Below are 24,038 nucleotides of genomic sequence, written 5' to 3'. Positions count from 1 at the left end.
AACTCCACCTCCTATCACCTCCACTCATTCGATCAGTAAAAAAATGGTTAAATACATCTCTCACTGCTGCTAACCCCAGTTAAAGGCCTAGTGTGTAGAATTTAGTGGCATCTAGTGGTGAGGTTGCAGAACTGAAACTTAAAACGTGTATTTGTACCCTCATGAAAAACCTGAAAGTGGCAGGCGACTTTCACTTTGACAAAATTAAGGAAATTTCCACTGTTGGAAAAGGTATAAAAGGTACAAATGAGCACATACAATTTCAACAGAATTCAGGAAAATTAAATCTTTGACTCTCAAACTTTCCTTTGGAACCCCAGAACCCCCCGACCACGTTGAAGTGAAACCTACACCCATGACAACAGCGGCCAACACCAAAACACAAGAATGAGAAAATGTGAATGGCCTTATCTAGAACCATTGTTTGATTTGTCCCTCCTGGGATACTGTAGAGCAACATGACAAAATTGATGGGAGAGAACTTGACATTATTTGGCTCCACCTGTGGGTTCTGGCTCGGGCCCTACACTTTACATTGTAATGACATCAGATTTTTTAGTTGCTTTTGACAGCTGGAGGAAAGTTTTACAAATATAAAACCTCCATGGATCAAAATTCCATATTAGACATAGCTACAATTGACCCTGTTTGCAGTTCGAGGTGGCCTGTCAACAGTTTTAGGCCCTGATCACACAGAGAGCCTTTAAGCAGCTGAAGGCGCCTTTTTGTAATTGCTTTTAATGAGAATTAAATTTTTTGCTCGCAGTTTTTGTGTTGCAAAAAACATTTCTGTACTTTTTTCTGGAGCGCTGTGAAATCCTTGAGTCGAATAAACTTCAACATAAAGTAGAAAAACACCTGGCGTCATCTTTTTTTCATCATCTTTTTTCCCATTGTCCAGTCGGATGATTTTGATAGGCGGGCCTTCTGTGGTGGTCATGGCAACAAGTTTAGTAAACAATGGAAGAGAAACTGGTGGTAGCGGTTGCTGGATACCCAGAGCTATGCGGCCCGGCGATGGACAGCAGGTTGTCAGACGGCCCCTGAGTCATCTTAAAATATGCCTGGAAACCACCATCATCGAGGGGAAGCTCCTGGACCAACTCCCCGTGATCCACCGTCATTTTTAGGGTCTCATGTCCCCACACAGATCTCTGTTTCTCTGTGCCCAACAAGCCTCTCACCCTCAGCCAGAGCTACAGCAAGAACCCTCTGCTTGTCCATTTTAGAAACTAGTTATTAATTACTGTAACATAAAAAAATAAAAACAGTAGATTAATGACGGGAACAAAAACGCGCAGCAAGTGGTGTTTTTTTTAGTTTTTTTTTTTTACTAGTGCCATTCAATTTTAAAAAAGGGCAGTGCGACCCACAAAACACTTTCTGAACAAATCTCTTTTATAATGGCGGTGGTCTATGAGGAAACACTTTTTGGGCTGCTGCAATACTGCGAGTGATCCTGGGAAAAAAAATTAACAGCAAGGCCAACCAGTGTTCCTGTGGGCCTGGAGAGGACAGAACGATTCTTATTTTCTCATTTAATTACAAACTAATGAAAACATAGTTATGACTTTTAGGCTACCATTTCTGTCAATAGATGCTCCTAAATCCTACACACTGGACCTTTAAGTTGCTTTCAGTCAGGAGTTGCCTCAGAGTGTCAGTCCCTCTTTATTGCGTCCGCGTGGGCCCCCTGACGGTGATCCCCGGTACAGCACCGGCGCCCTCCTCTCCTCAATCTGACCGTCCGTCCCACCGCCGCCCGGAGGAGCTGCTCTCACTCCGCTGCCCAAGTTCACAAACCGCTGGCTGTGTGTGAGAGTGTGGAGAGGTTGTCCCCGTGTGTGTGTGTGTCTTCTTACTATTGTTTTGCTTCAGATGGACAGACTGACTTCTGATCAACTTTATATCTGTCCTCAGACCAGGATTCAAACATTTAACTTGTTCTTAACATTTCTGGATCATAGCCGGTTTTGTTTCCTCTCCGTCCGGATTGATTTTTGTTGATGGCGCGGTCTAACCAAGATGGACACGGGTTGTCTGCCGGTTGGAGAGTAGATAACGGTTTCACCCATTAAATCTAAATGTAGACTTTATTTAATCATCCTCTGTAAAGGTTTTATTCACCAGGTGGATGTAACCGGATCGGGTCATTTCCACCCCAGAGGTCACATCCTATAATGAACATTCTCCCACTGAAGTTTCGGTGAACTTTTCCCACGACTCGCCATGTCGGGAGTGGTCCGCACCCTGAGCCGCTGCCTACTCCCGGCCGAGGCCAGCCGGGACCCGGGCAGCAGCAAGGAGGGGAGCCGGGAGAGGGACGCGGCGCAGGAGCGGGAGGCGCGGCGCAGAAGCCGGGAGATAGACGCGATGCTCGCCCGAGAGAGGAGAGCCGTCCGGCGGCTGGTCAAGATCCTCCTGCTCGGGGCCGGGGAGAGCGGAAAGTCCACATTCCTCAAACAGATGCGCATCATTAACGGGCAAGAGTTTGATAAAAAGGCACTTCTGGATTTCCGGGACACTATCTATGAGAATATACTGAAGGTAAGCACAAGGTTTCATGGGAACTAAACAGCCTGGGGCCTTCAGGCAAAGTTTACAGCCCCTCAGAGCAAAGTTTAAACCACCACACTTATGATCTGAACTGTGAACTCCTGCTTTTGTCTTTTTGTTTCTTACTTAAATGCATGCTTGTTGAGAAGTCCATTTCAAACAAATAAAGCTTAACTGAAGGATGTGTGAGGAACATTTAGGAGACGAGAAAGAGTAGTCAATTAATCAGTCTGTGGAGATATGTTGACTAGAGCTGAAACAATTAGCCAATTATTAGATTAATTCTGCATTTAAGTCATTTTTCAAGGAAACATCGTCAAACTGTCACCATTTCCAGCTTCTCAAATATGAATATTTGGTGTTTTTTTAATCATTTATGATGGAAAATTTGATAAATTTGAGTTTTTGGCTCAAAATGATGGGCTCTGGGAAACTGTGACGGGCATTTTTCACTCCCTCTGACATTTTAGAGCCCAAAAGATTGTTGATTAATTGAGGAAATAATCTGCAGATTAATCATTAGTAGAAATAATCAGTATTTGCAGCCCTAATATTGACATTTTCATCCCACAGTTAAGGCTCCCACTCACAAGCAGATATTCAAACACACAGAGAGGTTTGTTGACATAGTACATATTTTTATCCTGAAGTGTGTGTGTGTGTGTGTGTGTGTGTGTGTGTGTGTGTGTGTGCGCGCGCGCTGCCCCCTTTGTTTGCTGTCATGGCTGGGCCTCCTTCACCAGCTAACAATACCAGACTATTCCTGAGGGATGAGCACATCCGCCCTGAATGCCACAAAGCCCAGACAAGGATGATAAGAGCCTGCACTTCTACACAGCCGAGGCAGTATACAATACCCTCCCCTTAATACGAGCATACAGTGGTGGCGCTGTCTCGGGCCACATCATGAACAGGACCCCACCCCCACCTTACCACCACTTGACCTCCTGAAAAGCACACAATGCATGATGTGTAGGAGGGCAAGAAGGCAATAAAGGGCATCTTCTCCAGCACAGCATGATGCCTGGGTTACCTTGACCCACCGTGTCTCATAACATAAGACACAATGTTACTGATAGGGTTGCAGATAACAGTTATTTTGACTGATGATTAATATATCTTTAAATTTCCCAGTGAATCCAAAAATCATTTAGTCTATGAACTGTCACAAAATGGTGACAAACGTGATGTCCTCTTCTAATGACTTGTTTTGTCCAACCAACAGTCCAAAATCCAAAAGTATTCCGTTAACGTTAAAATAAAATAAGGAAGGAAAATCAGCAAACAAAGGTCAGATTATTTCTATGACTCATTAACTGGTAGATTAATTTCTTGACAACTTATTTCCACCAGATGTAAGCCTGAGGAAGTGTGCACGTGTGTGTGAGAGTGTGTATCTGTCTGTCCACAGCTAATCTCACAAACTACTGGACCAATCAGCCTAATATTTTGTGCTCAGCTTTATGACTGTATGCTCAAGGACCTCTAGTGCTTGATAGGAGTGGGGGAACATTTGTTACAGCATCGTATCATGACATTTGTGATTGATGATTAGGTCAGTTGTTTTTGTATCTTCGCTGCCATCTTGACTGTGAGGTAGTTGGGAGGGACAATTCCACCAGTTGTAGCTGTGTGGGATGCTATGCTGCCTGGCAGAGCCCTGCCCTCTACTGAGTGCACCTTTCTAGTTGATGCTTACTTGGACCATGAACATATCTGAAATTTTGAAAAGTTTCCATTACAATTCCCAAGAGACCCAGTTATTGTTTCAGCACTTATGATTAGGTAATATGAAATGGCATAAAACATACATCATAAACAATTTATTGTCCACCACAGAGAAGATACAGGAATCAGTAGCACTAAACAACACATCCCAGCTGCACATTAACCGTAAATTATAATGGGCATTAAAATGACTTAGAAATACAACATTTACCATGAGCCCATAATTGCCAGTGTTTCATGACACCATAAACTGAGGATGCGTCCCTCAGTAAAGCTCAGAACAGTGAGTGTATTCAGAGGGATGATGCCCGAACACTGGTGTCAGGATCAGCCTCACCTGTTGGGTGCAGAGGACCGCCTCCCGTCATGGGAACCTAATGATGGAGCACGAGAACAAAGCTGAAAGCGAACACACAGATGTGTAGCACAATTAGGATTATAAAAAATAAACAATAAAGAGGTGGAGTTCAGGTGCGGTCCCACTGCTTCAGTCTCAGTAATTATACCTCCACCAGCAGATAAATCTCTGACTTAATCCTTGTCAAAGTTGACTTATTCATTTCTCATGAATTAAAGTGAAACTAAGGAAACTACTGGTCCTTAAGTAACTCTGTTAAGTCTCGAACTCAAGCGTAGGTTTGCTGAACAGCTATCACTGATTTAAAAAGCTGCACCTCTTGGTTAGAAAAGAACATAAAGAATCCTTTGTCTTTTATCCACTTTATAAATAGAGCACACAATGGTTTAAAGTTTGTCATGATCAGTTTTTACCTTTTTATCAGTACTTCTTAACCAAGTGTTTCCCCAACAACTGTGTTCAAGGCGGAGACCAGTGCAGTAGATGGGGCGGACAACATTACAGCAGGAAGGGAGCCACCTTGTAATTACACAATAGTGACAAATGAAACAGAGCTTTTTTCATTCCCAGCCAGCTGCCACCGTAGGCGACTGCTAATAATACCACAGACCACGTCATGACTGTGAGGATACAAGTCCGGTTCAGGTTTTCATGTTTTTCTAGCCCCATGTGGTGAGATAATACTGAGGGCCAGTGACACATGAGACAAATACAGAGAGATGGTCTTTTGTCTCTCTAGCTCTCCTTTTTTTTTTTTAAATTCTAGACTCAACTTAATCTGTAACTTTTCATGTGAACAACCAGTTGCAATACTTTGAGTGAGTCCCCCCACCAACGACGAATGGCTTTTCACTCCACCTTTGTGTGTGGCTGCTTGGATCAAGTATAAACTCTATATTATCATGTGTTTGGTCATGTGTGTATTTGTCTGTCCGCAGCTCTCAAAATACTGGACCAATGAGCCTCATATTTTGTGTGCACGTATATGACTGCTTCTTTAAGGATCTCTCATGGTCGCGGTGATTCATAATTCTTGAGAAGTCTGTTTTATTTTTTTTTAAGATATTCCCTTGGCCATTTTTTTGCCTTTAATGGACAGGACAGTAAAGTGTGAAAGGGAGAGAGAGAGAGAGGGGATGACACGCAGTAAAGGGCCACAGGCCAGACCCGAACCCCGGCTGCTGCAGCAACAGCCCCGCATATGGGGCGCCCGCTCCACCACCAAGCCACGACGCCCCAAGAAGTCTGTTTTATTGACTGTTTTGTGCCATCACTGACTGCTGACTCCTCACCCCTCTTAACCAGCCACACAACAAACCTTACCCTAATCTGCCGCAGGCCACATTTTGTCCCTCGTCATGGCTCAAAAACTGACATTCATAGAAAAGTTTGGTCTTATTTTGAAGGGGAGCATCGGCACATTAATTCCATACCGATACGTTCCACTAATGTTAGGCATGATATGAGATTAGTTAGTCCCTGTGTTTGTCATCTTTGCTACCATCTTGACTGGAAGGGAGCTGGGAGGGACAATACTATCGGGCTCAGCTCTTCATAGTCCGTTTGTGACCTGGTTTTGTTCCGTCCTCTGAACAGTGTCATACCACACTGGAGTGTTTTGCCTCCCTGATTTTGTAGACTTGCAGATTTTGTTGATTTGGTCATTTTTCCTTGATTCCCTTTATGGTTGTATTAATTATGTTTATTATTATTATCTCCTACTTTGTTGTACCCTGGAAATCCAGAGTTCTCGCGAGAGCACAATTTGAATTTGCTCAGCGAGTCACCTAAATCTTTCTAGATTTGGGTCTGGATTTCCAGGCTAACACTGTTGTGCTGTAACCTACAGACAAAGTTAATGCAGTGAAAAGTCCAGTTATGAACAACATGGATCAAAGATTTGTGACTGTGTTTTAGTTATTTAAAATACACACATCCTCATAATTACATTGTAGGTTATCTATATTTCACATACAGTCTGTTAGCAGGATAAAATCGATCTGCTCTATGCAACACACTGCAGCTCTGTCAAAAATAGACAAGGCATGTATCTTTATTAGCTTCCAGGATGCTTCTGAGACTCACTGCTGCCCGTCTGCTGAAAAGAATTTCCTAGAGTGGCTGCAATCACTCCACTGATTGCACTTTCCTGTCATATACTTGACTCACTTTTGATTTGAAACACTTTGTGGTTTGAGTTTACATCCTATGAACCACTTTTGTTTTAGTACAGCCGACCTTTGAGAGACAGAGGCTGCATCTTTAAAAGCATGCAGTCCACATAGGTGTGTCCTTCAGAGAAAACTTACTGCCTCACTGAAACCAGAACTAATGTAGCTTGTATTTGTGCAGTCCTTATCATCTCGTAAAAGTTATTATCACCCATAAGTCCTCCGCAAACAGACAAGAAAATTTAAATACCAGTGTTAAATTAGGATAAAGGCAAATTATAGTGGCGTTTACAACAGCGGTTGTGAAACTGGATAATAGTCCACCAGAGTAAAGGTTAAGGCATTTATATAACACCCATTTATCTGTAAAGCAACACAGCCAAAAAGAGGAAAGAAGAAAAAGACTGTTTATGCACAGCTTTCACCATATACAGAGTCATTGTATTCTTCTTTTCTTTTGATCAGTCTGGTAGTCCAAGTGGCATATTTATTAAGAACTGATGACAACTTGGATGCAAATATCTGCTCAACTATGTAAGTCAATTAGGATCACGAAAATTACCAGCTCATCTAAGACTATGGGAAGGATCCTGAAAGATTGTTCGGACCAAAGATAGCTGCATTTCTTGCCAATAATATGGAGGGGTATTTGAAATCTGACAACTTGTTATGGTTTTGTTGTATTTGGTGTAGAAATGCAAACATGATGACACACTTACTGACTTCTCACTGACAGACGGATGTTCCAACACGCAGGCATACAGGAAGAGATATGGAGACATGCTTATAGACGCTACAAATGCAGAGTTGAGTGAACTGATAAAAATGTCGATGATGATTACACAGGCAATAATCATGAGTGGATGTGACTCAGGGTTCACTCACAGTGACTCTTCAGCATGCTGCTGTTGGATCTGTACGTCGTGTCAGATTGCGGTTACATGTGTGTCTTTGTGTAACACCAGTTTTATTAGTCTTACTCATTCTGTAAAAACAAAACCATCAGTTCTGAAAAGAAAAGTTTGAAGCGAGGGATCAGGCTTAAAAACACACCAGTTAGTCACAAAGGAGCATCACAGTCAGACTGCACACACACACACGCACATAGCAGAAGGATGAGCGATGATTTCTACAAACTGTCACATCGTCTTTTCTTCCTTTTCACACCCACACCTCCTGTCACACACCCATCTATCTGAGGAGGGGGAATCTCTCTTTGAACTTTGTTGTCTGAGATTTCTTCCAGATTTTTTTCCACGCTCTCTTTTTTTTTTCAGAGGATTTTGAGCTGGGTTGGCAGCTGTTCACGTTGTGGGCCTGTAAAGCCTCATTGAGTGCAATATTAAGCTGTGCAAATAAACTTGACCAGACTTGACTATTGCACAAGGGTTAGGTGGTCGTGACTCACTGACACACACACAGATATACTCACATCCGTTAACCTGCTGTGACCTTTGAAACGCCTCAGAGTTTACCAATATTATTTGCTGCTGAGTCCTCTGTTGATTCAATCAATACATAACACAAACACTTTAAAAATACAGCAGTCTGAACTTTGAGACACTGTGGAAGATGCCTCTCATTGAGGTAAATAATAAGCTATAAACATGTAAGCAAAGAAAAAATGTGACAGATAAACAAGCAACAAAATAGACAGATGAAATACTAGAAGTAGTCAGTCACAAATAAAAATTGTTGTGCATAACAGACTTAATATTTTTTATTCACTGCCAAACAAACTGCGGAATTGGAGCAATTAAAAGTAATGGATTCAAAAAAAGTGTCATAAATTAAGAAGGAGACACAAAACATTAAGTCGTCTATCTGTCTCTGTGTGTGTTGGTTAGTTTGATCACTCAGGAGGAGACCTCCCACTCAGATCAGTCCACATGGCTCTCCTCAGAAAACCACCAGCAGCCACACATGCTTATGTTTGAGTGTGTATGTGTGTGTTGGACACATGTGCCTCCCTCTTAAAGTTACTCAGTGTTTACCAGTAACACTAGACTCCGTGTTGACGTTTTTCCCAGGAAGCACTACATGCAGTAGGAGTTTTTTTTTCCTCCGTGTGGTCAGGAAATATTTGTACAATATTGCTGACATTAGAAAAAGCAGCTGTTACGCTGCTTCACCACATTCTGGCTCGTGTGTTCAAGCTCTGACTGTGTGTTTCTGCAGGGCATGCGGGTGCTGGTGGACGCCCGGGATAAACTGGGCATCAGCTGGCAGAGCTGCGAGAACGAGAAGCAGGGCATGCTGGTGATGTCGTGGGAAGGACGAGTGGGCGGCTCGGGGGTTGAGCCAAGTGAGTTTCAGCTGTATGTGATGGCACTGAGCGCGCTCTGGGCGGACGCTGGCATACAGGAGGCCTACGCACGACGGTCTGAGTTCCAGCTGGTGAGTAGATTAGCCCCGTAACACACAGTTCAGCCCTCTCAATCATCTTCAGGTTGTTATTCAGTTTGTTCCAAGTCTTTATTGAGGCTATGTAGTGTTTACACTGTTGTACTACTCCATCAAACTTGAGGCAAGTCTTGAGGCTTCTATTGAGGTTCTTGAATGAAGATTTGAGTGTTTATTGGCATATTTGATCATGTCGTCACCCTGAAAAAACAAAATTCTTAAAACAAAATCCTCAATTTGAAAAATGTTAATCATCTAATTAAATGAGTTACTCTTTTTTAATTATTAAAGGTCCAGTGTGTAGGATTTAGGAGGATATATTGGCAGAAATTAAATATAATTTAATAAGCATGTTTTCATTAGTGTATAATCACCTGAAAATAAGAGGTTTTTTTTGTAACCTTAGAACACAGGGAGCAGATCCTCTTTCATTGAGTGCACCAACCATGTCACACTGCCATGTTTCCACAGTAGCCCAGAACGGACAAACCAAACACTGGCTCTAGATAGGTCCATTTGTGTTTTTTGTGTCGGCCACCATCGTTAGCAGCCCCTCCACATCACGCGCATTGGAAAAACACTGATTCTTTAATGTGAAACTGCTTTATTGAGATAAGATAAGGTAAGGTAAGGTAATATTTAATTCGTCCCACATGTGGAAATTTCTGACATTACAGTAGTAGAGGGAGATTGTGAACAGGAAGCATCAGTAGAAAAAAATAAAATACAAAGCCATATATAAGTAGGTAAAATAAGTAAACTGTAACAAAACAAAGAGCAGTATAATAATCAAACAGTATTAAAACACAAAGCAATATAATAAGAAAGCATCAGAAAGAAGCAGAACATAATAAAGAGACAGACTGAATGACTGATTTTACATTATTGACCAATGGAAGAATAGATATTGCACAATTTAACAATACTGATGTTGCATCTGAGTCATTGATTGTTAGCAGCAAAAATAAAAGCAAGATATAATAATAACTTATTCAGTGTTTTCCTGGGTATAAATCACCAGGTCTGTTTGTTTGGGAGAGGGACAGACCTCTGTGGACAATTTAGCTCCTGGTAAAAACCTCCTGAACAACAAACAGAAAGATTCTCACTGGGAGAAGGTTCAGCTGGTTGCAGTCTGTAATCCTCACTGCTAAATGCATCTAAATCCTCCTAAATCTTACACACTGTTCCTTTAAATCAACTTTCTTAAATGAATTAATATAATATAAGGTGCTGTTAAATTGCTGATAGACTGCCGATTAATACAGGCGCCTGACTCTCTTTGTGTGCGGCAATTTATCTGCAGTGAAAATGTATTTTAAAGGCTAAGTGCCAACAAATATGGATTAAAGCTGAATATTTAATTGGAAGAGGGCTTTACAGGTATGTAGTGCATCACATACTATGCACTGTATATCCAATATGTGTGCTATTGTTCAACATACATTTGTGTAAATAAACAGTTGTTTGTATCTTTTCGGATGCACGGTGCTATAATAAGAGCCTCCTTGCCGGTTCGAGATGTCTAACCAACCTCAGCTCTACCATCTATTTAAAAATAATTTCATAGCTTATTAATTACAGCCAGCAAAGTGAAATCTTACATACTTACACTTAAGTTAAAGCTTTATTGACATTACACGGCTGTCATGATCGCTGTCCATTACGAATGTTGTCCTCTACCACACTGTATTGTTGTATACTGGAATATTTCATCAGAAATAGCATGCAGTTCACATACTGTAGGTTTCATACTACACATACTAAACATTCTCACTTTGAATGTCAGTGAATGTTATAAATGAAGCTCTAAACTATTCAGTACGGCCCTACTTGTGCATGAATTCTGCACATGTACCCAAAATTCAGATTGACATATTTGGTCTGTTTGGAAATTTCAGGATCCTCCAGTAGATTTTATAACGACATTCAGCAGGGATTGAATGATGTTTTGACGGCACAGAAACAGTTTTAATGATGGCTGCTTGTGAAAGATGGATGATTGTGACAGTTTAAAGATAAGATTCCCCCTGGGCACCCTGGTCGCTCCCTTGGTGGAGTGCATACCATTAAGACTCAGGCCTTGTTGCTGCAGCCTGGGTTCGATTCCAGGCCTCTGCTGCATGTCATCTCTCCTCTCCCCTGCCTTTCTCCTCAGCTTTCACTGTCAAATAATGGCAAAAATGTTCTCTCCACCTTTTTTTTTATAATTCAGTCTCATATTTAGGATTGATAAATGACAAACATGGTATTGTGGCTCCATTGCAAAAGTTGAAGCCATTTCCGACACCGGGATGAAACAATTTAACAATGTCAGACTATCCTTTAAGACTTTAAAAAGTCCATCAACTACTCATGCAGCAGTCTGAAAGTCGCTCTAGAGAAAACGTCCCAAACTCATTCAGTATGTCAAAAATAACCTGTTACTGTACGCCAAATCTTCCCATGACTGTCCGAATAAAAAACCAGCCTCCAGTACATTCACTTACCAGAAGTCATGATCAGTCAGAGATTACTCACTGGCTGATGCCTCACATTTTATGTGTCTCATAGCCAGAGTATCTAGTGAGAAATCCATTTGATTATCAGTGGGAAAATGTTTTTATTTATTTATATAATTCTTTTCTGTGTCAGTGTGGTGGCAAAGTATTAAGTTAAAGTCAATTCTCCATTAGAGCAACACCAGATAACATCCTGGAGCTGAATATAGCTCAGGACCTTAGTCGCCCATCAATACTCTCCAGACAGTGCTTCTGTCTCACTTGACTTTGAGCCGTCACATTGAGGAATAATGCCACATGAAATAACCTCTAATAAAAAAAACCTTGCACTGTGCATGTTTACCGGTTTTGTACCCCCAGTTCCATAAATATTTCCACATTACTTCAGTGACGTCAGTAGTCTGGAGTCGCAGATATCTGCACAGTAACTGATTTACCACAGCCAGTAGACACAAAGCTAATAATAACTGACAAGCTCGAAACTTCAGTAACTGGATAATATCAGAAATGTTTTTTACCTGTCAGCTGGAGAAAGAAGTCACAGCGAAGGAGCACTGCAGTGAGTGAAGCCTCTGAAAGTATTTATTGTTTTTTTTACTGCGTAACTTACCTCGCTCATGTTTTGGTGTTTGGAGACGTTCCAAAGATGTAATTATTTTTCTCTTGACTGGAAATGGAGTCGGTGAAGTGGAGCCCTGTGGAGTTTCATCTGCCACGCTACACTGCACCGAACACAATCTGAAACGGCTCGTAGGCTGCAGTGTAATTCCTTTTCCCTTTTAACCATAATATATTAAAAGCATACTGATCAAAAACATCGGGTTGCACTCATCACTGATCCTCGTATTGCTGTATAACCAGCCACATTGGATAAATGGAAAATAAGGTAGTTTTTATTTTTTATTTCTTCGAAACAGGCACCCAAATATCAGAGTGACCTGAAAGCCTCAAAATCATCATCAAAATTTACATAAGGTGACATGTTTTTCATTTTATTTCTGCAGGATGTAATTTAGGGAAACTACCTGTCAGACAGGCCAAAGTTTTGAAGGTTTGTCTCTGCTGCCCTGCCATTTTGTAATTTAGGCCAGTAAGACATTTAAACCTCAGCCTTAAAGCTGCTCAAATCAATATTTCGAATATATATTTATTTACAATGGATGTGTGTTGTGGAGTGACAAACCTACAGATTGTTTCACCATGGAAATAGAATGACAGTAGAGCAGACATTCCCATTCAAATCAATGTAGCAGGATGGTCAAAGCAGCAGACATTTTTATGTATCATCGTCATTGTAACCATTGAAGCGACCTTACTTACGTACATACCTTTGTATAAACAAACCAACTTGAGGCAGGTTGTGAATTCACTGAAGTGAGATTTTGCAGCAAAGAATGAAGTGGAGTAGTCATGTTCTCTTTCAGAACAGCAGTCCGTTGCTTTAAAAAGATTTCCTGTTTCTTTTGTTGCCATTAATTGTATGTTCGTTGAAGCATGACGTACTGTAGCTGCATCCAAAGAACAAGGGAGAGCCACTGCTCAGCATACAGCTGTTAGGTGGGAGGATAAACAGCTTGTGGATCCACATATTTTTACATCTGACTCGGTGAGTGAAGGGTTTTGTAGGAGCCATGATTTCATTTGGAAAGGAATAGTTGTGTGAGATTTATACGTTTTGGGTTGGTTTATATTTTTATATGTTTTTGGTCAGTGTTTTGGGATATTATTATTTATTTATTTTCAGTGATTGCAGTTATTGGGAGAGTCGGGTCACATGTAAATGGCCGCTGACACTCATCATCTAAATGAGCATCTGATCTTCACCTTTATGGGGTTTTTTTTGGTTGGAGTGAGAGTGGGTTGCTGAATTTTTTTCGCTGTGATCATCCTAATTATAAGTCTGTGCATGTTATAATAAGTTTTGTTGGCGTGTCAGACAAGTTAACTAGGCCCAGCCTCGGCCTTTCAGCAACTTTTAGTTGATTTCCTTCAGTCGCTACAGGTTTATTTTGACCAAACCTGAGCTGATGGTTGTTGGAACAGTGAACTAACTAACTGGATGACTTACAAAGCTAACTAAGATGGGTGAGGTGAGCTTTATTTTATTTCTGTCAAAGTCTGAATGAAGTGCGTTCAACAATGAGTTAACAAGGCAATGCTAGTCTAAGTGTGATGAAAGAGAGAAACTTTGAATAGTGTATGGCTGTATTTTTAAGTTTCATAAGGAAAATAGGTGTCGGAGTAGTCAGAAGAAGAGTTCTCAAACCAATGTGTGTGACACACTTTACAGGCCATTGAAAACAATTTTCTTTTGTTCTAGTCAAATGACCAAATGTTAAATGTCGTTTCTACTTTTTTTAATGTCTTTTTTTATGATTATCACAAAATCTGTTGCCGAGGACAAACACAGTTTTTCTCAGCTCTGCGGAGCTTCGTGGCATTTTTCAACTCATTGTGTATGTTTTACAGCTCTTATTTTTAGTGTCTTCAGTTCACTTTGACCACCAGGCTCTAAATGCTCACTATACACTGTCTGTCCAGCACCAAACAGCAGACAGAAGAAGACGAAGAAGATATACCTTATTAATCCCTGAGCAGAAATTCATTTTTTTCACTCTGTTGTCATACACACAGGCCCGAAATACACACACATGCACAACGGAGAGATGTCAGAGTTAGAGGGCTGCCTTGGACAGGCGCCCTGAGCAGTTGGGGATTCAGTGACTTGCTCAAGGGCACCTCGGCAGTGCCTAGGGGGTGAGCTGGCACTTCTCCAGCCACCAGTCCATGATCCATACTTGGTCCATATGGGTTCTTGAACTGGCAACCCTCCAGGTTCCAGGCATGTAGCAGCTTAAGAGTCCAACATTTCCTTCAGGAGTTGGTGGAGACCAAAAACAGAGCTAAAAGAAGAGTAAATACTGGCCAGAAACACAACTCCAAATGATGAAATGTCAGTGTTGGGTTAACAGCTAGTTGCAGTGCAGAAATATTAAATGCTTAATTATTATGTGGAAAAATCTCCATGTTTAGAAAGAGTAATATTTAGACCACCTCTGTCTCTGCTGCCTGAAGTGTACCAAACAAACTGAGACTTGTTTGAAGCAGCCACTTACTGTAGTTTAAAGATCATTTAGTGAACAACAGAACAGCTGGAAACCACTTAGTATTACAAGTAACTCTATAAGTGTGAACAAAAGTGCCGTGAAGGGCCAGACAGACTGTTAATGACACTTAACGTTTCAACAGAATGTCATGAATGATCATTAACCATATTGTCAACATAGCGAATGTCTCAAAGCGTCAACAGCTGCTCTTTTGTCAGTGCAGTTTGTGTCAGCTGTAGCATCTAGTTAACGTCGTGCTTTATGAGTAACACAGCAGCTTCACTTTCTGCTGGAGGCTGTGTGTTTGACCTTTTACCTTGTTGCTCATTTATCAGTGACAAAACTATCTGGAGTCAGACAGAAGCCACTTCCGTCCCCCTCTCACTTAACATACTGTAAGTGTGTGTGTGAGATGTCAGTGCGCAGCTCTGGGTCAGACTGCCTTGTCTTATCTGGAGTCGCTGTATGATAAAGCTGGTGTTGTACAGCTGCACAGACTTGCAGACATCATTCTGGCCCAAAGGATAAGGCGGGTGATTTTCTCTATTTTTCTTATTGTCTACAAATTCCATGAAAAGACTAAAACTACTGAGCAAATATTATCTGTGTATCCAAAGTCTGATATATTGTATTCCACTGAGGCACTGGGTGACATGAGCAACAGCAGTTTATTTGGAGTCAATCCCACAAACACCATCCTGCTGTGTTAAAGAAAAATGTTTGTGTTTGTCAAACGGGGTCATAATTTCAAAATTATGGCATTACTGATGAGTTAGTCATACTGATTTTGCTCTCACCACTTCTGTTGTTGAAATTCAGGAAATTTGACTCTAATGAAACAAGCAGCGTGAGCCTCATTACACGTATTTTTCTCAATTTTCCTCAAATCACAATTAGAAATGGTTTATTGTCAACTGGTGATTTGGTTCATAACAGTAAACACGGTGCAAAAGTATAAAGACAAAATATAAGATAATAAAGGAACAATAGAATATTAAAAAAAATAAGAATACGCAAATAATAAGTCTATTTTTAAAAATTTACGAAGTAGGGGTGCACTATATCATTTCATTCATGATAATACCAGTGTAATTTTCAATATCATATGAAAACTTCATGTCAAGATACTTTGATATTTTGACCTTTTGACATATTGATGTCATACTGTTACCCTCGGCAACAACAAGCATGCTTAAAAGCGAAAGTATCACTGACTCCACGGTGGCACCAAAAAGACGAGCAGCTTCAGTAGCGTGGAATAAACTGTGGCGTACTGAACGTTTCATGAACAGCCGCGGACTTCTCAGACTCTTTGAGAGAGTTACCACTCAGAGGGAACTCATTCAGCGGCTCCTCCATCAGCAGCACATCCTTTTCCCTGTCCTCTCCCGACTTCTGTGTGCACATGGGAGTCGGTATCGTCAAGTCACAACTCCGTCATTTAGCATTTTGCTAAAAGAAGGAAATCACTTGTTGATTTAGATCCCAGGATACATTTTTTTGCATTTGGGAGCTGCTTCAATGTGTAATTAGTGGTAGATTTTAGTTTGCTGAACTTTTAATATTGTATACAGAATCTGAATCTCACTGTGTTACTGTTGTTGTTTACAAACTAAAGAAATTAGATATCATTTTAGTTTTTACTGAATATTTGAAGGTAAACTGTTGGCAAAAGTTGTCTGACATGTAAAACTATATCACTTATTTTGTTGCAGTTCTATTTTCTCAAATGAATAATACTTTCTTTAAAACTAATTTCTTATATCGTCAAGAAAATCATTATCGCAAAAATGAGCTGAACAGGCAGCTGTTAAATGTACTGGGAAGTTTCTGCAGAAATATAGCTGGGCGATCTGAAGAAAATCAAATATAACAATAGTTGTAACCAAATACTTCAATATTGATATAGCAACAATACTGTGGGGTTGACTATGCTGACTGTGCTTTCACAAAATATTTACACAATGAGATTTGTGATAAATAATCGTCAGTAATGTGAATATAATGACTAAAAGCAAATAATAGAACAGCTACAACAGTCTGGTAGGTTCAGAAAATTACATTACTTTACTGTAATGCAGCCTTTAAGACCAGTGCTGTGTCTCAAATCGCGTACTTCTGTACTTACACTTACTATTTTGAGTGCATAAGTGCGTTGACACTGAGAAGTATGGAAAAATGCAGTGCACTATGAGTACTTGGATGGTGCACTCAAAACGGTCAAGAAGTTGAGTGTGGAACGATGGACACTTCTCGCCCTCAATGGTCGCCATCTTGGCTACGTAGCGGAAGTGGAGGGACCACTTTTCAAACAGGAAATGGTGGCCGAGGACTGTGTGACCGCGAACATCGCTGCATTGTACAAATACATGTGTTTTTTGCACTAAGAACCACTATACTGTTGTCGGGTATAAGCCAGCAGTATGTTTACTGGGTTAATTTAGCAGTCTGTAATGATTTGGTACCGCGAACGATAACGTGAATGCTAATGCTAGTTTGCTAACTAGCTAATTTGCAGTTGTCATTTCCGGTAAGCGCACAATGGCTGTGTTTGGTTTGAGACAACACTACCCTGTCGAAATTCTGCCAATAAGTACATAGTGCAAATAGTATACTACATAGAAGTATACTAATGGAAGTATGTGATTTGAGACACAGCACAGGAAAACATAACATAAACATATCCAAAATCTAAGACGATATCTCGTCTCATATCATAATATCAATACAATATCTACATATTGCTCAGCTCTACCCAGAAGTACATCTTTCTGCAGTTACCCAGCATTACAGCTAAACCAGGAGTGACTTTCTGTGTTAACTTTAATATGATGTATGTAAAATGCAACCTCCTCCGGAAAACCTAAGGAAGCAAAGTGCAGTTTTCTCTGATATACACAAACAAAACTACAAACCCAACACTTTTGTTTTTGCTCCCATTATTCACAAGCTGAAATAGAACATTTAAGACTTTCTCTATGCACACGAAACTCTTGTTTCTCTAAAATTTTTGTTCACAAATTAGTTTAAATTCATGTTAGCGAGTACTCCTCCTTTTGTAAAAGAAAGAGCAATGCCCTCCAGCCAGTTATTTTCAAATCAAGATCTTTTTTATTGTGTGTTTTTTTTTACATTATAGCACCAGTCCAAACACTTCCAACAGAAGAAAGAAAACTTAACCCCACCCCATACCAGACATGCACATATCATTATACATAGCCAGATATCCAGAAAAGGAAAATAAACAACACAAATAAAATGAAATTATGGATTGGTTACATTTTCATGCTGTCAGCTTCCATATCCTCTGCAAAGGCTAGAAAAGGCTTCAAAATAGTATGAAATTTCCAAGTAAAACCTCTGACAGTATATCTAATCTTCTCCAATGTAAGATTTTACATGTCTTCCCTGATCCAGTGACTGTAAGTTGGTGTAATATGGTGTCTCCATTTGAACAATATCAATCTCTTGGCCAGAAGAGAACAGAGGGCCAACATGCTGGTTTCCTGACGACAGAGAGGAGCGTCTACGGGCGCCACACCAAACAGCGATGGCTCTACTGTTTTTCCAAATATTTTAGAGAAGCTCCCAAAGAATTGTAAAGCATTGAACACGTCCAAAATGTGTGCAACTGAGCGACTGGAGCCTGCCTGCATCGATGACATGTGGGATCTCTGTCAGCTTTAATCTTGGAGAGTCCAAGACATGTTGAAGAGAAGATTCTCTGTGTTATTTTTTGCCAAGTTTCCTTTGAAATCGGTTCATGTTAGTCTGTTTCCAATTTGTTTTTAAGTATGTTGAAACGTGTCAAATTGTGCGTGTTCAGTAGTTTGCGAATTTCTCACAGTGTGTTTTGTGACTGATTTAGAGCTGTGTTTAAACCAGTTTTGCTGGAGTCATGTTTCCTGAATCTATACAGTGGAGGTGGCAAGTGCAAAGTTAGCATGACTCATAGTCAGAAATGTCATAATGATGAGAATAAGATGTAGTTTAAACAAATGTAGGACATCCCTTGAGGCTCTCTGGCTGAAAAAGCCCCCAAAATGCAGTCTTTGCTTCTGTCAGAAAACTAGGGACTCACTTAGCTTGTATCACTCAGCTTGTTTTCAGAAATGAAAGTATATATTTGTAACTCTCTCTAAACATTTACAACTTCAGTAGGAACCAGTGTGCTCGAGTGTCACAGACAGGGTAGAGACGCTGGAAAGTATTAAGACATTGGCTCGCGCTGTTGTTGGTTTTGGTATTTTCATGGGGTTTGTTGACAATAAGAGAAACACAGAAGGACGCCAGCCGTATGCTTTTCAAAGTAAGAAAAACCAAAATGTCTACTGCGGAGTAAATGTGCTGAGTTAGACGCTCTCCACCTCCCCCCTTTCTCTCCACTCTCTGAGAGGTTTTCCGGGGATACCACAGTCAGCTTTTCCCAGGCACGGCTGGAGCAGGGCCACGGGCTGACGGGGGGGAGAGAGAGGGAGCAAAGCGAGAGGAAGAAAGAAAGGCAGTGGAAAGTACAGAAGAGCAGCAGCGAGGGAGAAGTGGAGATAGTGAGAGAAAAAACAAACTGAAAGCAGGGATTTTGTTTACTTGTTCTGTGTTCCCACCACACCCAGATAACGCGTAGTTTGATATAGGACATAAACACCAAAAACCTCCTCTGCTTGACACAAACAAGGCTGTATATCACGCTGTGACAGTGATCTGCTGCTGTTGTCTTCAGCGGCGCAGACATCCTGAATAAAGGAGGCATGAGTTCAGACTGTATACTGTGTGTCGGGAACTTTGAAGCCCTGCTAAGATGTAAAGAGCCTATAAAACACAGGCACACACACCATATGGCCGGCTATATGAGGTTTCATCCTGCAAGACTCAGCTGCTGCTGCACTGCATGAATTAATACTGTATGTACAGTGTGTAACTTTGTCTACAAGTGTTTACAGGGTGGAAAAATCTTTATTCTGTGTGTCCCCACATCTGGATTTGGGTGTTGTGTTTCCTTTTCTACTGTTCTGCCAAGCATCCTCGTGTGTGTGTGTGGGTGTATGCTGATGAGTGTGATGGACTGAACATTGTTCCCATAACAACCAAATATGAATTGTCATATTTACTGATAAACTTTTTGTCTTTCAGTTTGAGAAGTAAACCATAATTCTGGTTTTATTACATCTTAAGTCTTATTTTCATATTTCCCCCCACCATTTCGATCAGTTTTGACAACACTGCCGTCTGGAAACACAGTAACATCAGTACAACAAAGTGGATCTGAAGTGAAGCCTCATTGCACAGAATGACTGCATGCACGCACAAGTACAGAAGGTCAAAGTTGAACCAGGAAGTCGGTCTGTAATCTGACAGTTGAGTCACAGCTATAACATTTGCCTTCATTTTCTCTTCCAGATAAGTTTGACTGACCTCGATGTTAGTTTAAAGCCTCCCCGACTGTTTGACAGTTCCTGCTTTTTGAGCCGACTTCTTTTAGTGCCGTTGTGTTCCCACATTTTAGCAATTAACTTGGCAAGTACAGTGATATCATAACTGATGATCATTGCCCAGACTGTGACAAGACCTACATTGTACTAAACCAGAACTATCCAGTCAAGAGAAATTAAGTAATTGTAATTATATGGTTAATTATGTCATTATCATTTACAATTATAGCTAATATAGCACACAATACATGTATGAACAGTGTAGTGCTGAAACAATTAGTTAATTAAAGACATAATAAGTAATTTTTCTACCTTAAACTGTCTAAAAAAGTCTTGACCAACATTATATATTTTGTTGAATTGTGTACTTACATTTTCTGAAATGTTTCCAACAACGTTCAAACCCATAGAAATCTTTATTTAATCAAGCCCATGGTCCGTGTTATTTGGTCGCCGTTGCCTGTCACTGACATCATATCCCCTTTGCAAATGCATCACAGTTGTGGTCGTCTGCCAGAAGCTGTCATGAATATCATTTGCCTTGAATCCGGTTTTAAGCCACATATTTTATGATACACTTTTTAGATCTTAATCATTGTTAACTATATGTTTTAATAGGATAAAGGATTACGTGTCGTCAACGTCCAGATCTTAAGTTATCAGAGAAACAAGCAGGGCAAACGTTTGTGGCAGCTCAGCTCCAGCCCCTGCTGTGCTGAACAGCATCAGAGAAATTGTTTTATTCAGTGTTTTTACTAGTTCAAATCACTGGGTCTGCTTCTTTTCAAGAGGAAGATACCTCTTCAGATAATTTGGCTCACGCTTAAAACCTCCTGAATGTCGGTCTTTTAACTTAACAGAGAAAAAGGTGAGCACACATTATCAGGAGCTGGACTCTTGGCCATCTGTGACCAGTCAAACAGCTCTGGAGAAACACTGTATCATTAAACTTTTTCACTATTATTATTTAGCGGGGGGGTTTTTTCTTCACCAGTTTAAATCACCAGGGGTCTTATTTATAAAACAAAAAACAAAAATGGCGTGCACCAAAAAATATTCAACGGTTTTTACAAGTGTCCACCTCACCATCTGCGTCACCAATTTCCCATCTCCAAAATGTTCGTAAGCATCAATGTTTCTCCCATGAAGTCTGTTTTTACAGATCACAACTTTTGCGTGGGAAGCTATGGTGGGAAGTGGCATATGCCTATTTCAGGCCTGGTTTTGTGCTTATGCAACGTTTATAACAAGGCACACTGAAGGAGTCATAACTGGGAGAAATTGACTGTAATGACAGCACTGCTCTGTCTTTTGTTACTGTTTTGATTTAGACCCCTAGCATTAGTCAGTCATAGCGTTGAGGTTTTAGAGCATTTTATCCAATTTTAAAATCTGCTTATCTTTCAAATCTATAATCAAATTAGTTTTCAACAATTCTAGGCAACAAAAGTCAGATTATATGTTTTTTCTGTTATATTAAGATCCACAATTCAAAGAAAAAAAATACATTATAAGTTTTCCAGATACATATTAGTTAAATGACTCATCTGATCGAAGTTTTGTGTATTATAAACAAACAGGAAATAAAAGACTCAACAAGCTCAACTAACTGCTGATATAAAACTGCTATCAGAGTATACGCAACACTTTCGATCATTTATCAAACAAGCGAAAAATACCAAACATTTGGTTCTTGAATCTGATAATTGGTTTTAGAATATATTTAAATGTCGGGCTGTTGTTGGACAAAACAAGCTATCTGAAGACGTCACCTTGGACTATTCACAACATACTCATTTTATTCCCAAGGTAACTTAATATACCATCGTAGTTTGTAGTGACAGGATGGGAGTGGTCAAACAATTGCAGCATAATATACCTGTGACCACACACACACATGCACGCACGCACACACACGCACACACTGCAGAATGTGAGCTTATTCAGGTCTTTGCTGTAATAAAGCCCCTAATCTGCCCATACACGCCATGAATGGAGACATTCCTCCAGCCTTACTCAACCACACACACTCACACACAGATCCAGACACACACACTCATACACACACACACACACTTGGGCCTACCTACACTATAGCAGTACACAGATTTAAACCCTAAACTTTGCAGTTTTCTGTCAAACTGATTAAACACAATCAGTGAAAACTCGGTCAAATCCATTTCTGACATGTAACAACCAGGAAACGCGACCCCTGAGCGGGTGAGATGTGACCCCGTGTCCCCCCACTGCTGACCTACAGTGTCACAGTAATAGGAAACACAAAGCCGGGGGACTCTGATTGGTTCAGCTGGACGTGAACAGGAGGAGGGGCTGGTCGGAGGGAAAAGCAGGGAGAGGGGAATTCCCAGAGATGAAGGGATACGCAAATACAGACAGAGACACACACACACACACACACACACACACACACACACACACAAAGATAATTTCCACAGACGCTTTAACTGCCATCAGCAGAAATGAAACAGCCTGACGCAGTGGAGACATCAAACTAAATATCAAAATAAATTTATTTTGATTAGACCAAGGACGAGTTTTTCTCTCGTGTAATGCAATCTATTACTGATTAGACTAAAATATAGCTCTGTGTGTGTGTGTGTGTGTGTGTGTGTGTGTGTGTGTGTGTGATGTGCTGAAATGACTTTGTAACTGGGTTCTGTCTGACTCGCTAATCCCTCCCTCCCCCATGTCTCTCCCCACTGTTTTCACACACACAGCTGTTTCCTGTTGAATGTGTGTGTGTTTAAGAGAGAGATGGAGGGAGAAAGAGGGACGCATTTTCAAACTGTTGTTGGGAATCATACATGTAAAGAAGTATACCAAAACTAAAGTTTCAGTTTTACCCAGTTTACACACCTAACAGCACAGAAAACCATTGTGTAAATCACGCCGCTGTGCTTCAGAGAACCAAGTGTACCTCTGCTGCTGTTTGAGGACGCCCACTGGTTTCCATTATTTTCCAACAAGTACTGAAATCAATTAACAGCCTCTTAAAACTTTGTTGAGCTGTGTTATCCATTACAGTGAAGATCACCAGATCATTACCACTGAACAACAGTGAAGCAGTGATAGAAACGAACGCAGACTTGATGTCTCAAGTTTCAAGCATCCGCTAATTGATTCTTCATACTGAACAGAAATGAAAGGAAACTGCTGCCTGCAACAGCTAAACTGTGCAGCATGTATTCAGAAACAATCTGCAAAAAACCTTAAGTACATGTGATATACAGGTCTTGGCTGGTATGTTCCACCAACTGAAAGAAGATTAGAAACATGTTTGATTTTTATGACTGGAATCAGGAATGTCTGCATCATGTGCTGGAAGGGAACTTCATGTTAGGACACAAAAATTCATGTTCTCGAGGGGATTTCAGAGGCTGCCGTCTGATGCAACTTCAAACTTTCATCCAGTGTGTTGTACACTTCTCGTTCAAGATGTGCTTGTTTCTGATTTTAAAGACTTTTAAACATCTGTGTTCGTTGCTGAAAAAAGTTATCACGGTGTGGGATGTAGTGGTGAAGGTAACTCAGTAGATTTGCTTTACTTTACTTGAATAGTTCAGTTTTCTGCTGCTTTATGCTTCTACTCCACTACATTTCAAAGCGAAAGGGTATTGTGCTTTTTACTTCACTACATATATTTGATATAGTTACAGATTCAGATACAAAACACCAACGCGTGTTGGCTTAAATGAGCTGACATGCGTTGGTGTTTTTAATGACTCTTGCCCATTAAATAAAGGCTTTTTAATTTTTCCAAACCA

General features: G+C 40.5%; 1 protein-coding gene across 1 annotated transcript in view; it reads left to right on the top strand.

Moving 5' to 3' along the window:
- The first annotated feature begins 1,779 nt into the window (after positions 1–1,779).
- The window catches only part of gna12a (guanine nucleotide binding protein (G protein) alpha 12a), a 32,482-nt gene continuing 10,223 nt past the window's right edge, over positions 1,780–24,038 (top strand). Inside the window, exons 1-2 of the mRNA XM_049571200.1 lie at positions 1,780–2,547; positions 8,992–9,210. Coding sequence (XP_049427157.1) covers positions 2,230–2,547; positions 8,992–9,210 — 537 coding nt within the window. The 5' untranslated portion in view covers positions 1,780–2,229. The remainder of the gene's footprint in view (positions 2,548–8,991; positions 9,211–24,038) is intronic.

The sequence above is a fragment of the Epinephelus fuscoguttatus genome, linkage group LG3 (genome assembly GCF_011397635.1).
Source record: "Epinephelus fuscoguttatus linkage group LG3, E.fuscoguttatus.final_Chr_v1".
Lineage (NCBI taxonomy): Eukaryota > Metazoa > Chordata > Actinopteri > Perciformes > Serranidae > Epinephelus > Epinephelus fuscoguttatus.
This window is presented reverse-complemented; position numbering and strand designations above follow the sequence as displayed.